General features: G+C 45.9%; 1 protein-coding gene across 1 annotated transcript in view; it reads right to left on the bottom strand.

The window, feature by feature from the left end:
- IKBKAP (inhibitor of kappa light polypeptide gene enhancer in B-cells, kinase complex-associated protein) overlaps positions 1 to 14,569 on the bottom strand; it is a 31,288-nt gene extending 16,719 nt beyond the window's left edge. Inside the window, exons 1-15 of the mRNA XM_017816381.1 lie at positions 14,452 to 14,569; positions 13,209 to 13,361; positions 11,457 to 11,538; positions 9,420 to 9,500; positions 9,002 to 9,087; positions 7,659 to 7,758; positions 6,692 to 6,782; positions 6,086 to 6,209; positions 5,380 to 5,470; positions 4,085 to 4,315; positions 3,623 to 3,793; positions 2,919 to 3,018; positions 2,108 to 2,290; positions 1,239 to 1,345; positions 593 to 696 (exon numbers count right to left, since the gene is read on the bottom strand). Of these exons, the coding sequence (XP_017671870.1) occupies positions 593 to 696; positions 1,239 to 1,345; positions 2,108 to 2,290; positions 2,919 to 3,018; positions 3,623 to 3,793; positions 4,085 to 4,315; positions 5,380 to 5,470; positions 6,086 to 6,209; positions 6,692 to 6,782; positions 7,659 to 7,758; positions 9,002 to 9,087; positions 9,420 to 9,500; positions 11,457 to 11,499 (1,512 nt within the window). The 5' untranslated portion in view covers positions 11,500 to 11,538; positions 13,209 to 13,361; positions 14,452 to 14,569. The remainder of the gene's footprint in view (positions 1 to 592; positions 697 to 1,238; positions 1,346 to 2,107; positions 2,291 to 2,918; positions 3,019 to 3,622; positions 3,794 to 4,084; positions 4,316 to 5,379; positions 5,471 to 6,085; positions 6,210 to 6,691; positions 6,783 to 7,658; positions 7,759 to 9,001; positions 9,088 to 9,419; positions 9,501 to 11,456; positions 11,539 to 13,208; positions 13,362 to 14,451) is intronic.
- Between the last annotated feature and the right edge of the window lie 1,219 nt (positions 14,570 to 15,788).

Below are 15,788 nucleotides of genomic sequence, written 5' to 3'. Positions count from 1 at the left end.
GTCATAAAACAGAAGCAGAAACCACACCAGATATTTAGGTTTTTCTATTCAGCAGCACTTCGGTGCAAAATACCAGAGGAAACGCAGCAGAGTATAGCAAAGCAGCTTCATACAGCATTCACTGGGATGCACACTGAACAAAAGAAACCCTGAAACTATCAGCAAAACAGCCATTCACTCTTAAAGTTGTTGCAGCTATCAAGAAACCATCACCAATAGGAAACACCAGCAGTAGGAGATCTGAGTAACTCAGTGCAGCCATATTTGGTAATAGGTTAAGTTTGTATAAAACAGAGCAAAATACTCCTTTCAAACAGAGCATGGCAGCGACTGCTGGAAATTTTCCATCTGAAATTTCTTGCTCTTCAATGACATTATTCGTTATAGTAATAGATTGGGGTGATTGGGTGTTAACTGCAATCCATCAGAAATGCTTTGGAAGGCAAGGAAAGATATGCTCTCAGGTCTGCACAGGGCCTCATGAGAAACGCCTTAAAGAAGTATCATTGGACCCTGTGCAGAGGATCACGGTGCACTTTTGACACAGAGAACAACTGAGTCAGGAATTTAATCTGCTCACAGTCTCACTTACTTCATCACTGATCCTTGTGATAGAAGTCTGAACACAAGGGTAGGGGAACTGAACAGCAGAGCCACTGCTCGTCCGCCAGGGCTCAAGGACTGGAGTAGAAGCCTCTGAGAAGAAAAGAAGATTGAATTGTTTTCCAGCCAATCAAAAATTCAGACATGAAAACCACATGGCACAAGAAAATCAGAGTTGGGAATAAGCTACACTATCTGACAGAGGGGAGGAATGCCGAGATGGAAGTTCAGGCTCAGGAGACAAGAAGGCATTAACTTCTGGGGCTCAGTAGCACCTCTAGTCCACCATGGAATGAGAGAGAAGTATCAAGGATGTGGCAGCCAGTCAGCACTGAGCTTTGTGTCTGTGCATATATATATGTGTGTGTGTAAATATACATATATAAACACATACACATACATAAATACATACAAAAATACATACATACATTTAAAAAGTTAACAATGTTAATTGCTTTCTCACACAAATCACTCATTTCACCCCATTTCTGGGAGCAGAGGGAGCATGAAAGGCAGCACCAACTACCCAGCAAGAGTCAGTCAAGCCCCTGAAAGTCAATTCATCTCACTAAACCTTTTAAGAAATCTGTAATAACTACAACTAAGACCAGGTACTTTAACAGGGCCCAGCTTACCCCACAGGTATTTTAGGATCTGTCTATCAGCCAGCTGCAGAGCTACAGTTTTGGTCACTGGGCTGCAGTACAGGCTGATCACTTCTCCATCTACAGGCGTAGACAACCTGAAGCAAGACAGAGGAAAACACAGAATATTAGTTACAAGAGATACACTTAAAACCTATATCCCACCTTTCTTGTGGCCAGATGGAAAGATGCACATTTCCAGCACGGACAGATGCTTTGTTCAAGTAAGGATCTTCTGCAGTCTTTTCACACCTGTGCCAGCTGACATGGGCACCACAGAGCACCAGCAACTCCAGCCAACAGGCATTTGCCTAACTGTGCTGGATACTGTCTGCATGCCTGCAGCATTCTGAAACTCACACTTCTTTTGTTCTGTTCTACAGTTCATATGTAAATCAGCCTGTCTTCGCTGTGTGAGTGCTGCAGAAAGCAACTCTCAGATCTCTCTCTATTTCTGTACCCCAAGTGGCATTTTTTTTTTGTGATCTGTTTTAATTCAACTGGCCCCACAAAACCAGCAGGTGAGGAGGAGGAGAAAAGCAGTTACAAGGGCTACTAGTCCCCTTCTGGACCTTGATAATGGTGGGAATTCAATGTCGCGTCCCATCCTCCTGCCCTGAGGGCCTGGAATTCAAGGGAACAAAGCTATCCCGTACTGACACAGGCATGTTAGCATGCACACTGCTGTTGGGCTGGGTGTAGGCATTAGGACTACACCCAAGTGCAGTTTAATGAGCTGTTTGGTTCTCCTGCAGGAAGGGAGTCAAATTCCCCAACCCACAGCCTCCAGGCTGCAGTCTAATAAGAGGCTGTCCAGAGGTGTTCTCAGACTTCAGCCGTAGCTGACAGATCTCTAGTACCGTAAATTCAGGCGCTGTTCCTCAGCTCCAGCCACGTGAGGCACTGCAGTCAGATGGTGAAGGACAGACTGAGCAGCGTGATGACCTTGACCAACCACCAGGAAGCTGCCATCTGGCAGCCAGGTGAGAAATCGGAGCCCCAGGGGATCCATCACTTCACCGTTTTCACGGCCCACATCAACCCTGTCACAAAATAAGAGAGACTGGGAAGCAAACTGAACTTGATTTCAGTAAGCCACCTCACTGGAGGGGCAAAGGTCTTCCTAGGCACAGCCAGCCTGGCTGCTCAGACATGCAGCGTGGCTGGGAAGGCTCCAGTGCAGAAACCCAGACACCCAAAGCATGAATCCTGCCACAGGCTGGGCTGGAGGCAAAGGATGAGAACTAGGAAGCTCCTTTTGCTTTCCCTAGGTAGTACTGCTTCCATGCCAACTGCCTCAAGGAACAAATGAAGAGCAGAGTGAGATTTTTAACCTTGTCACTGTCTGTTATGCAAGCAACTCAGTTGTTCAGTGTGCCATGATCATGGGCCTGGACACTGTGCTCCTGCTCCCAGAGACCAAGTGCAGCACTTGGCACAGGAAAGGCTATCTCAGGACTGGCACTGAGAGTCACTGCTTCCACCAGACAGGGACCTCAGTCAAGGGCACTTCTCAGCACTAGTTGCAGCCACAGTGTCAACAAAATGAAACCATGTTATCTGACAACCTCTTAAAAATCTTGAGACAAGTGCTCAGAGCTGTGACCTTTAAAGCACCCAGGTAGGCACAACACTCTTCTCGACACTACAGCTGTATTAGTTCTACATTACCTGTAGGTTTTATCCAGGTATGGTGTTTCCACAGCTGCTTTAAATCCATTTCCGCCCACAGCTCCTAACTTGACAGTAGGGTCATTCACTGTACTCTGTCCTAGCAAACACAAAGCAGAACAAAGTAGAGTTTAGAGATCCTCTCAAGAGAGCCCTTTCCAGCTTCAATCTTATCAAAGGTAGATCAAACTACATCAAACTATTAAAAAAGTCAGACAACTCCATTCCTACTTGTACAGACAACACATAATTCTCATTAACACTCACTCTGGAGCAGACAGTTACCTTGTGAGGTTACAGTACAAAACACAGACAGCAGTAACAGCCTGTTTCCTCACAGCACACTGTATGTAGGACTGCTTTGGGAAGATTCTCAGACATCTCCAGTGCCAATCAGCAACATGCCATCAGAACAGATTACACAAGATACCGTGTGCTGCACTCAAGCTGAAGCTAGTCAGGGGGATATTACCAGCAAACAAGTATTGAACACTGTCTTCTCACAAAGTCAATGCACCACCAAAATGCTTCTTTGTCACCCAAACTACCGGACATGAGAGCAGAGCTTGAACCCACAAATAAACCAAACATGTCTTGTTCCTAACTACTAAAGGTTTGACTGGCTACCACCCTACTAGTCCCTCAGGGTACTGCTCTCAGGAACACAGGCTTTCTTTCAACAAGGTTGTGCAACATGCTCTCACCATATCTGTACACAGAGATTCTGTTATCAGCATCCAGGACAGCCATGTCCCCACTATGTTTGGGATCTGTGTGAAATGCAACCTGATTAACTGCCTGTTGGAGCTGAAGCTCATAGGTACACATGGGTGGAGGCACCACAGCATGCTGAAACACTGTGACAAGCACTTTATCTGTGGAAAAAAAGAGAAGAAAATCCAGGCTGCATCCCACTCCAAATGTTAGTGAGGCTCTTGTTGGGTTCTTTACTGGTAGTAGGAATAATGTTACAGGAAAATATTTGCTGTGCTCTTAGCAGTTAACTTCACCGACCCACCTCTGAGGCTTCCACCAATTACACGGACCCCCTAAGTAACAGCTTCATAGAAACAACAGTAAAAGAACCATAATCCCATCCAGCCTGCATACAAAAGGCTACACCACCTCTTCCAACTCTAGAGCTGCAAAGCTGTCCCACTGCTTACCTCCATCTATGACAGCCACATTTGCCACATGTTGACCGTTCTCCCCCGTCCCATGGTCTGTGGCCCAATGCCAGTCATAGGAGAGGTAATGCCAGCCCTGGCAGAGTATATGCAGTCTATACAGGTCCTCTCGGTCCCATAGCAGTGACACCAACCGATCTTCCTCCAAGCTACCAAAATGTAGGCTTTGCTTCAGGTACCAGTGATAGTTTCCTGTGGTCCACAGCTGAACTGTAAGAAAAACAAACGGTTACTACAGACTAGTACTCCAGCTCAAACTCTTCCTCCCCGCCACCACTGCTCTTCTAGGGGTGGGTTATGTGCAATGAAAATAACAGTTCTGGCCTTCAGTCCAGGAGCTGTGTCACAAACACCCAGCACAAGAAAGCTTAACAACAGACTTTGTGCAGAAGAGTCAATCTCAGAATTCACTGACCTACCTTGTGAGAAGGTACCCTTCTTCCATGAAGGGTTCACACCTTTAGCATTCCATTCATACCACTTCCAGTTGCAGCAGCCTGGAAGATGTTTTGAGCTCAGGCTGAACTATCAGTTCTTCCTGACCAACTGTGCTGGTTTTGGCTGGGGTAGAGCTAATTTTCTTCACAGTGTCTAGTATGGGGCTGTATTTTGGATTTGTGCTGAACACAGGGTTGATAATATAGAGATGCTTTTGTTATTGCTGAGCAGGGCTTACACAGAGGCCAAGACCTTTTCTGCTTTTTGTACTGCCACACCGGTGAGGAAGTTGGGGCTGCCTGGGAGGTTGGGAGGAGACACAGCCAGGACAGGTGACCCAAACTGACCAAAGGGATATTCCATACCACATGGCACCATGCTCAGTACATAAAATGGGGAGAAGAAGGAGAAAGAGGGGATGTTTGGAGTGAAGGTGTCTGTCTTCCTACATAATCACTACAAGTGATGGGGCTGTGCTCTCCTGGGGATGGCTGAACACCTGCCTGCCCATAGGAAGCAGTGGATTAATTCCCTGCTTTGCTTTTTCTGGCACGCACAGCTTCTGTTTTCCCCATTAAACTGTCTTCATCTCAACCCATGAATTTTCTAGCTTTTACCCTTCTGATTCTCTCCCCAGTCCTGCTGGTGCTGGTGAGGAGGTGGGTGAGTGACTATGTGGGGCTTGGCTGCTGGCTTGGTTAAACCACGACACCAGCACTGCAGTCTCAAAGCCATTGGTAAGCCTCCACAGTGCCTCCTAACTTGCAGATAAGTACCCACTGCTGACCACATTTGCAGGCAACTGTAAGAGCCAGAGCCGCACATAGTGCTCTCACCGTAACTTTTTGGGCTGGAGTTTTCCACCTTCAGGTCTTCCAGCCAGACAGCCAGGACTGTGGAATCCGCATTCCAAAGCAGTTCATTAACCTGCAGACACAAACATGGCTCTTACTGATATTGTTGCTCCCAACTTGTTTGCAAGACCAGGAGTTGTTCTTTATCTTCAATAATGTAAGGTGCACGGGTTAACAGACAAACAAAGCCCTCCTGTATTGCAAAGCTCCTGATGGCTGGAGCAAGGCATCCTGAGAACCCCACAGCTGAAGAGGCCACAGACATGACAGCAGTGTTCTCTTTGCTTTCCTTGGCACTAAGGAAGCATCTGCCAAAAGGCCTCTCAAAATCCAAAGGCAGAAGCTTAAGTAACATCCTAGCAGTAGCTTCTCACTTCTCTTACTTGGGACTCTTGCAATGGCTGGCATGCTGAATAGCACTTATGAATCATTTGCCTGACAGAAAGCATACAGGGCCCAGCAGCACCCCAGTGCTACAATCACCATGTACTACATGTCTCTCTACTGTGTGCTCACAGAGGGCATTGCATCTTCTCCATGGGCTTCTTCACTGTTATCTTTTCAGATCACTTCTTCCATTAGGACAGGCACTAAGTGTTAAGTTAAAAACTTCCTCCTAGTATCTGCAAAAGATCTAGTCCTCCTCTCCACCACATTCTCATCAAAGAAGGCCAGACACAGAACTTACTTTGACTTGCCCTTTCTGGAATGGGAGGGTGAATTCGCCATGAAGAAGTCCATTTTTCTCCAAAAAAACCACATCCTGTCTGTTGGGTTTTTCTTGTGTAGATGCTATCAGGTTTCCAGAAGGCCTTAAAAAAGAGCCAAATGAAGAGTCATTGCTCACACAGTCACTAGCTGTCATTTAAACACCAATCATTTCACATTTTCTCCAGCAACACGAAGAAAAGGGCAGCAGAGGATGTGTTTTCCTCAGCCCTGTGCAGACAAAGTCGTAGGTCCAGCAGAGACATTTTCCTGAGCTCATGGCATCTGCAGGGGAGCAAGTAAATGTCAGCACTGGCAATGGGACCTGTAATATTCCTATTTATACAGTTGAGTCCCAACCCACTATGCAGACAATCTAGCCCTTTTTCCCACATGTAACACAAGTATCGGACTTTTCAAGGTTTAAGGCGCCACTCTTTCTCATGCTGAATCACAAAGTGGCTTTCTTCAAGTTTTGGGAAAAATCAACAAACACAGAAGAAATTAAATTGATGCTGATCAAAGACGGTGACCAGGGAATAAAAAGCAACACTGCTACCACCATGCAGACTGCTTTATTACTCACTTCCAGGACAGTGCTTGTTGTAATCCTGAGATAGGCTCACTTGTTGACTGCAGCACAAGCTCTCTGGTCCACACCCTGACCTTCCGAGCACCTACAGGTTGAGAGCGCAATGAGACAAAGCTCTAGGAAAACACCTGATTTTATGAGGGCAGAAGAGCAAATTTTGATGCATGTATAAAAAGGAGATTTCTCCTGTACACCTTGAGGGCTAAGAATTCTGTCTCAGGCAGTTCTCCCATTGTAACTGAGTGACTAAAGGAACTGAGTTAGGAATTGCAGTCTGATTTAGTGCAGTCATACTAGTTTCCTCCTCCAGCTTTCACCATGGAAATGTTAAAATCTTTGTATACATTCAAGATCCTCCCAATCTGAAGTACTGAAGGTGAAAGCCCAAACTTGTGGAAGAGCAGTGCAGTTCAATATGTTGATCAGTATATTTAAGCTTTCAAAAAGTAGCATTTATCATGGAAGATATCAGTTACAGTCTTACAACAAATGAGTATGCTCATCACCTCTTTGGTTTCAGGGCTAAAACAAGGGAAAAGTATTTACCAGTATTTAAAAAAACAGTGTGCAATGCTAAACTGCTGGTATGAGGGACAGTGGATATAGCACCCCAAACATGTTCACCCATTTGGCACTGAGAGCCTATCAGATATTGCTTAAAGCTTGAGCAGTAATTTAACACTGGTGAAAAAAGCAGTTCAGATAGTATCTACGCAGTGGTACCCTCTCCTGGCAACTCAAGGAATTGAAAAGCAAACTGCAAAGAAAGTATTCAAAACATCATGTCTATAAAAGGCCTCTGAGAACATCAGAATAAAGAAAAGAGCAATTAACTAGCTCAACTCACCCTTGCTTTAAGTGGCCAAGAGACCACAAACACCAGCCAGTTCTTGCCTTGTCTAGATTCTGCTTAAGAAGCCCCTTACACATGTTGGTATTCCAAAGAAGTCTGGTCCCATACCTGTCTCTGGACAGACAGCACTCACTGCAACAAACTGCCCGTCTCCTCTCCATGTCACCCGAGGCCTGCCATCATCCCAGGCTGAGGCTGGCAACACTTCCTGAAGTCACACAAAGAAAGTTGCATCAAAACTTCGGAAGGCAAATGCTGTCTTTGTCTAAACAGACTGCTCTTTGAAGAGCCTTGGCATGGAATCAATCTGTTAAAAGTGTCAAAGCTACAAAGTTAAAAATTCATTATTTAGAATGTTATTTCAGGAAATACTAGAATTAAAACTGAAATAATTCAATCTGCTTTTCCTGCAAGTGCATATGACAGTTTCTTCACATGATCACACACTATCCTTCCCCTCCACAAGGGTCTTTACTTATAGACCACCTGAGCATAAGCTGGACACAAGGGTGAATTGAGATTTGTTCATTACTGATGCTGTTCATTACATATTTGTTCATTACTGTCACAACCCTTTGGAAAGAGAAAGGTATGCCATCCAGGCAAACTGTAAGGCAGATAGAAGCTGGGATGAGAAGTAGTGATCTTTAAGGCAAACGAGCTCTTCACGGAACACAGGAAAAAAGAAATTTCAACAGAATACACATAAAGAGGCAGCTATTCAGAAGCTTTAACTTTGTCAAACTAGGCATATTTTCCCTTGTCCAGACAAGCTTTGTTCTGCCTGTCCCAACAGTAAAGCTGGAACAGGCCATGTTTCATGTCTGCACTGTAGCCTGCGAGCTTTCAGCAGTACCGATTTAACTGAACGATTTTAATTCTGGAACTTAAGCACAAAAAGAAAAATACGTTTTTAGCTGCCTGACTTTTCACAAAACAAAAAGTAGAGAAAACAAGACTCAAACACGGAAGCGTCAGACAAAGGAGCACAGAGCTAAAATGTGAAGGAGCTGCCTCACAGGTGATGCTCAGGTAGCCCAAATCCTTCTTCTCTGGTCTTCTGGGAGTTCAATCTACTGTTATTTCTGCTGCTTTCAGCCACACTGCATGCTACTTCTCTTGCTCGTCCAAAAACTTCAGCATACAGCACACATTCAGCAAAATTGATCATGCTGATTTAAGGCAGGGTTTACCCCTGCAAGCACTAGAGCTTGCAAATCTTCTTGCTTTAAGCTCTATACGAAAAGTATTAAGTACTCCCAGCTGCTTTCTTGATTTAGGAGGACGATAAAAAGGCAGGATTTCAGATAACACCGAAATAGAAGCAGTCTATGAAGAGAACTACCAGAAAGGTGTTGGGAAACTGGCACCCCAGGAATAACAGAAACTCTCATTATACATGTTCTCCCAGGGACAGCATGGGCTTGACACAAAAAAACCCATCATCATACCGTCTGTTTGCGATGTGCTGCCTGTTTCCCTTCTGATCCATGGAACTGTGTCTCCTTTTTTCCCCAACCAAGAGCAACAAACTTTCCTGAAGAAGAAGTAATCATTTTAGTGGAAGATTTACAGCACTATTGTACACTATACACACAACCACAGCTTCAAGCCACACACACCTTCCCTCCAAATTTTATTCTAAAATCTTGCAGGCAAGTTACATAGCCCAGAAAGTCCTTTAGTACATAGAACTTACTTGAATTTATGCTGACAACTAAAAGTATTGACTTTCTTCTTCAGCTGTCCAGCAGCAATACAGGCTAAAATGTCTCCTGGCACCCATAAATGCTCAGCTCCACTTCCTTACATGCTTACAACATACCAATGACATCAGTTACGGCAACTTCATTTCAGTGCACCTCTCACCTTCCCCAAACTCATCTTGGTGGATTTGCTTCTCAGTAATTGGTTCAAAATCCCTTGTCATCATGATGAGTGTTTGCTGACCTGCAAGGCAGATGGCAAATACAGTATTGGTGCAAATGAACACTCAACATTCCCCTGTGTTGTCCTATTGTTCTGTCATGGGCCCGAGTATAGAAAATATGGTACTATCCTTCAAAGCATGAAATCTCACGACTGGAATAGAAAAACACTTTCAAATTTTTGTACTCAAAAACATGCTTCCTTGTCTAACATTAGTAAGTTCTTTTCATCTTCAAAACAAGTACCTGGCACTGTGAAGTATTTTCTCTTGAGATATGAAGGAGAAGAGCAGTCAGCATGCTGACTGGGAGCAGTCAGCATGGATTTATGAAGAGGAAATCATGCCTGACCATCCTGAGAGCCTCCTACAATTAGATGACTAGCTTGTGGATAGGGGGAGAACAGTAGATTTCATTTATCTTGACTCTAATAAGGCTTTTGATGCTGTGTCCCACAACATCATTATAGACAAACTCATTACGTATGGCATAGATAAGAGGACACTGAAAAGCAGCTGAACTGCCAAGCTTAAAAGCTTGCTATCAGTGGCAAAAAGTGCAGCTTAAGGTCAGTCACCACTGTTGTGCCCCAGGTGTCCAGGGGCAATGCTTAACATCTTCCTTAATGACCTGGAAGACAGGACCCTCGGCAAGTTTGTAGATGACATGAAACTGGGAGAAGCAGCAGCTGGAGCAGCAGGTTCTGCTGCTGTCCGCAGGGACCTTGCCATGTAGGTGAGATGGGCTATCCAGATGGGCTATCCAGAACTTCATAAAGCTCAAGAAAAAAGGCATGTCCTCCACATGGAAAATAATCATCTCAGGCACCAAGAGAGACTGGGAGCCAAGTGGCTGGAGAGGCGTTTGCCAAAAATATTAACCGTGTTTCCTGGAGCACACCAACTTGAAAATGAGCTAGCAGTAGGCCCCTGCTGCACATGTGGACAACAGCATCCTGGGCTGCATTAAGAGTGCTGCCAGCAGGTTGAGGAAGGTGATCCTGCTCCTTTACTCAGTGCTGGTGAGACACATGCAGAATGCTGACTCCATTTCTGGGCTTCCCAGTACAAGACAGACAAGGACATACTGGAATGAGTCCTGCAAGTGGTCACATGTTTACTAAGGGCTTGGAGAATCTGTCACATGAGTGGAGGCTGAGAGAAGCCAGACTGCTCTGGAGAGAGGGCTCCAGGGGAATCTCATCAGTGTGTGTAAATATTTAACGTGGGAAGCGGGGTACAGCAGACACAGCAACACCGTTAGTGATGCTGAGTGACAGCACAAGAGGCAGTGGGTACAAATTAAAATAGAGAAAATTCCCTTAAACTGTAAGAAAACATTTTTTTACTCTGAGGGTGGTCACAGACAGGAAAAGGATGCCCACAGAGGTTGTGGGATCTCAGACCTTGGAGATATTCAAAACCTAACTGGGAAAGGTCCCCTACAACTTGCTCTAGGTAACCTGCTTTGAGCAAGGTGGTTGGAATAGGTGATCTCCAGAGCTCCCTTTCAACCTCAAGCATTCCATGACTCTGTTTAGTCTGAGGCTAATTTCACTTTCTGAGTGAGACACACCTGTATATAACTTGGGCCTGTGACACATACATTTCCTACCAAAGGCCAAGAAACAGTTTTTGTTACTAATAAATCAAGTAGGGATATAAAGGAGGAGTCTTCATGTTTTAGAGGCAAGATCAAATCTACTTCCTTGAAAGAGCTGAAGGACTAATAGCTCTGCTACAAAACTCAGTCTTTTGGATCTGAACAGCTTCTGCTTAGATCACCAAAGCACCTCATGGATCATGAAATGAAATCTCACATATAGGATGAGGTAGGGGTTTTTCCTGCTTTAAGTCCTAGTTCCAGTGACGTAACTTTGTCTTTTTATTCTTCTCTATAAAACTTAGCTGTGTTTTATGTTTTGGCCATAATGAGTTTCACTCCCAAAGACAGGAAGTTTACAGGCTGCCATTAATACCTGTTGCAAGCAAAACAAGCTCTTGGTCAGGACTCCAGCTCATAGTACTCAGACCGCTGTCCACACTTCCAACACATTCCACCTGCAAGACCAAAATAAGATCACAGAGGGGCGGGAACATGAGTGCAGCACTATTCCAGCAGAAAAGCAAACAGTCACCAAGTAGGGAAATTCCCTCCTACTTAAAAAAGTCACAAGTCTTGCTTCATGAAACAAAAGAAACTGTCTGACCAAAGATGGTTCCAGAATGTTTATGTATGAGGGCCCAGATGTTTAAAGATTAACACTTTCTACCATACCCAGTTTTAATAAGAGTTTTATTCTCAGCTTTCAGTCTTAAGTCAGCACGTATAGTGTCAATACTAATACTGCCTGACAGGGCCTCTGATTACATTGGTAAAAAATTCTTTAGTCACAAAACACAGATATAATGGTTCTCACCTAGAGAATTCCAACATGCAGTTGAATTCTGATCAGCCTGTGGGTGCTGAACTTGACAACTGTATATAGCTGCACCAACTTCAAAGTGTATGAAAACCGGGCCAGTTTTATTGGGCCATCATGAGCACATAACAGCAGTGGCAAAGAACTTCTGTCACGCAGTGTTATCCCGACTTGCAAAAGGCATGGAACAGAACAATAAATATATCATGGCAAGATGATGCCATTACAGGATTTAGGCTTGGGTGTCACAATCTCTTCCAGGTAAACAAAGTGAGACTGGGCACCAGTGCACAGAGTAACTAACAACCATGTAGAAAGTGTTTCACAACAAGCAGAGGAACTTTAGAGACTTCTTTCTTGCTGCCCTGACTGCACCAAAAGAACACAACCTTAACACTGGAAAGTAAGCCAAAAAGCCTTGAAATAAAGAATCTGAAGTTAGACCTCTTCTCTGATGCATCTATCAGTGCAAGAAAAGTCTCATGTATCACATGCTTCGTTAATTTTTATTCCACTATGACATGTTTTAAGTTGCAATCCAGGACACCTTTTTCAGACACAGCTGATTGCATATTTAAGTTGTATTTGCAAATCAAACCCAAACAAGAATCAAAACAGGCAAGCTGCAAATAACCACAACCTTACAGCTAATCCAGACAGATCACTGTCATCTCATGCCCACCTACACCTGCACTGTTGGCCTGGTATCATGGGCGCTGATTCAGACTTCAGAGGGTGCTGCTGAAGATAGTACAAATCTGAGACTGAGAAAGCAAGTGTCTCAGTTCCTGCCATATCTGCTCAGCTATTTCAGTTTCCCTTTAATGTTTTCTAGGGCTTTTTCATTCCAAATGTTCCAAAAATCACAGCACACTACACTTTCTCCTCTCTTCAGTTAAGTCATGTCAACATGATGTTCTGGATCGACTGATAACAAAAAGGTAGCTACACTATGAGTTAGGAATGATTACTTTATTCTGCACCTAGTCTCAGCAAAATCCTGCTTCTGTAATACTCTCCATCAGATCCTGGGCTGCTGGGTGTTTGCTAAGAGCCCTCCGAGCAAACTTAAGAGGACTGGGGCAGCGGACAGAAAAGCCATCACTTCAATTCCAGTTCTTTTACACAGTGTGTCTATTCTGTCCTTAATTCTGCTCAAGGCTCCCACAAAAATCAGCTTGTCTGCCCGCGGAAGGGAGACTAACCACAGCTCAATATGCAACAAACTTACTGCCCTTGAAGAAATTACAAGTATCATTCTTTCCTCTGAAATCCCTCAGTACCGTTGTGTCTTTTCTGCAATGTTACCTGCTTCGTGCTCAGATTGCAGAGCAGGATGTCTCCAGCTGCTGTAGCAGCACACACACACTCTTGCTCTGGAAGATCTTCGATACCCACGATGTTGCCACTTCCATCCTCAGGCAAGAAACCCTCCTCAACCAAAGAAACTTCTCTTGTCGCCTTGACACAGAGGGAGCAATGACTTAGTAATTACACATCACCTCAGTGGGGTTTTTGCAGAAATGACAGACTGACATCCATGGGTGTATTTCATCCTATTGCAGTTACACAAAGCATTAACAGCAGAAAAGAGTGTGTGAATGGCACCAGGAAACTTATCTTCACTTATCCACAGGAAACTGTGAAGATCCTCTTACATTAAAAGTGCTAGGCAGACAATGAGAAACTCATATAAGGAAGCAAACAATAAATGACAATACCGCAACTTTCAATCTGTCTTGCTAATCATCTTTTAACCCTTTTTTCATAACTCCCCGCATAGTGCCAATATTTAGAGGTGCACCAGTAGCTGCCTAAAGTGTCCCAGTATTATTAAGGCGAGATGCAGACTTCAAAGACACAGCATAAAAAAGAATTTCTAAGGAAAAGCATTTGCATGTGCACTAAGGTACAGCAATCTTTGAAAATGAGATCTCTGGTAAGCCCCAAAGCTCTTCTGCCAAGTTAAGTTCAGAACCGAATGTACTGAAGGGAATTAGATGCCTCAGAGCTGCACAGTGAGAAGACAGCAACCCAGCTCTAACAACAGTTCGTAACTCAGTAGCAGTATTTTACTTCAGCGATATGTTGGGGTTTTTTGCCCCCTAGAGCACAGTTTCAAAAGCTTCCTTCTGTGCTCTTCACTACCCCATTGCCTCCTTGGTTCTGTTTTGTGAACTGTGTCTCTGATTCCACTGCTCGCCAGGTCATGCTTAAGACTAAGCCACGTGAGTGATCCGTGTCAAAACACAGCCACGCTCTTAAGAGGCCGATTTAGTATTTTAGAGGCACAGGAGGCCTCTTCAGCCAGCAAGATGACAGTGCGGCGATCCCGCGGCGCGGTGGGAGGGCGGCGAGCGGCGGCGGGCGCAGCCGGAGGGTCTGAGCGCCCCAGACACCGCCGCACCGGGAGACGGGCGAGCTCCCGGCGGACACCGCCGCGCTCCCGGAGGAACCAACGCTTTATTCCAGCTCTGCAAACAAAGCTGACCCCAACAACACGCCGGAAAGCACGAGCACTGTCCCCCGAAGCCGCAGCCCTGGCTCTCACCGAGTCCCCGCCGGGGCGCAGCTCCACGAGCCCGTACTGGGAGCCCACGAGGACCGTGCCGCGCTCGGCACCGAGGCAGAAGCACCGCGGGGTGCCTGTGGCGGCGGCGCAGCGGCGCCCGCCGGCCCGGAGCAGCCGCAGGTTCCTCATGGCGCGGGGAGGCAGCGATGGACGCCGGGCCCTCACAGCGCCGCCATCTCCCGCAGGGCGGGCGGGCGCAGGCGCCGTGCGCGGAGGCCGCCGCTCGCAGGGCGGAGCGGGGCCTTTCCCTGCCTGCTGTGGCCCTGCGGTCTGTGCCGGGCCGGGTCGCCACCGGTTGTGTCTCAGACAGCAAAACCAGTGCTTTGACTCCTCAGCTGCTCAGCTCTCTGTGTGGCTGCACACAGGATCACAGAATCATAGGACCGCCGAGGTTGGAAGAGACCTTTAAGATCATCCAGTCCGCCCGTCAGCCTGGCACTGCCACTGTCACCACTTAAACCCTAAACCGCATCACCCAGCGCCAGATCCGGACACCTCGTGAACACCTCCAGGGATGGTGACTCCACCACCTCCCTGGGCAGCCTATTCCAATGCCTGACCACCCTGACAAGGAAAAAAGTGTTTCTAATATCTAATCTGAATCTCCCCTGCCTCAGTTTTAAGGCCATTTCCTCTTATCCTCTCCCTGCAGGCACGGCAGAAGAGACTGGCCCCCACCTGGCTATAACCTCCTTTCAGGTGCTTGTAGAGAGCAATGAGGTCCACCCTGAGCCTCCTTTTTTGAGACTAAACAAACCCAGCTCCCTCAGCCGTTCCTCATAAAACATGTCTTCCAGACATTTCATGAGCCTTGTAGCTCTTTGCTGGACACTTTCCAGCACCTCAATGTCCTTTTTGAAGTGAGGGGCCAGAACTGAACTCAGTACTCAATGTGTGGCCTCACCAATGCCTGTGCCAGTGCTAGTGTATAAAGTGACACTGGAAGCAGGATGATTCTTTTGCAGCCACTCTTGGCACTAACCAGTTGAGGAACTCCAGCTGAGACTTTTAAGGCACTTCCAGGCCAGCCTTCACACAGGCCAGTGCTGCCCTGTTGGCACTCTTTCTGTCATGTTCTGTCACCTCCCTCCAGGTGCAACTGAGGGGCAGAACGCAGCTCAGCTTTCAGGGGAGAGATGGACTTCATGCAAGCACAGTTATAGCCTTCATGCTTTTCCCTTTTCCTAGTGGAGCTCAATTCCAGCAGTACTGAACCTCAGTACAAGAAAGACAAGGAGCTACTGGAAAGGGTCCAGTGGAGGGCCACAGACATAATTAGGGGTCTGGAGCCTCTCTCTTATGGGGAGAGACTGCAA

This window comes from Lepidothrix coronata, unplaced genomic scaffold (assembly GCF_001604755.1).
Source record: "Lepidothrix coronata isolate B3197 unplaced genomic scaffold, Lepidothrix_coronata-1.0 Scaffold55, whole genome shotgun sequence".
NCBI lineage: Eukaryota > Metazoa > Chordata > Aves > Passeriformes > Pipridae > Lepidothrix > Lepidothrix coronata.
The sequence above is the reverse complement of the archived record's forward strand: the minus strand, read 5'-3'. Positions and strand labels throughout refer to the sequence as shown.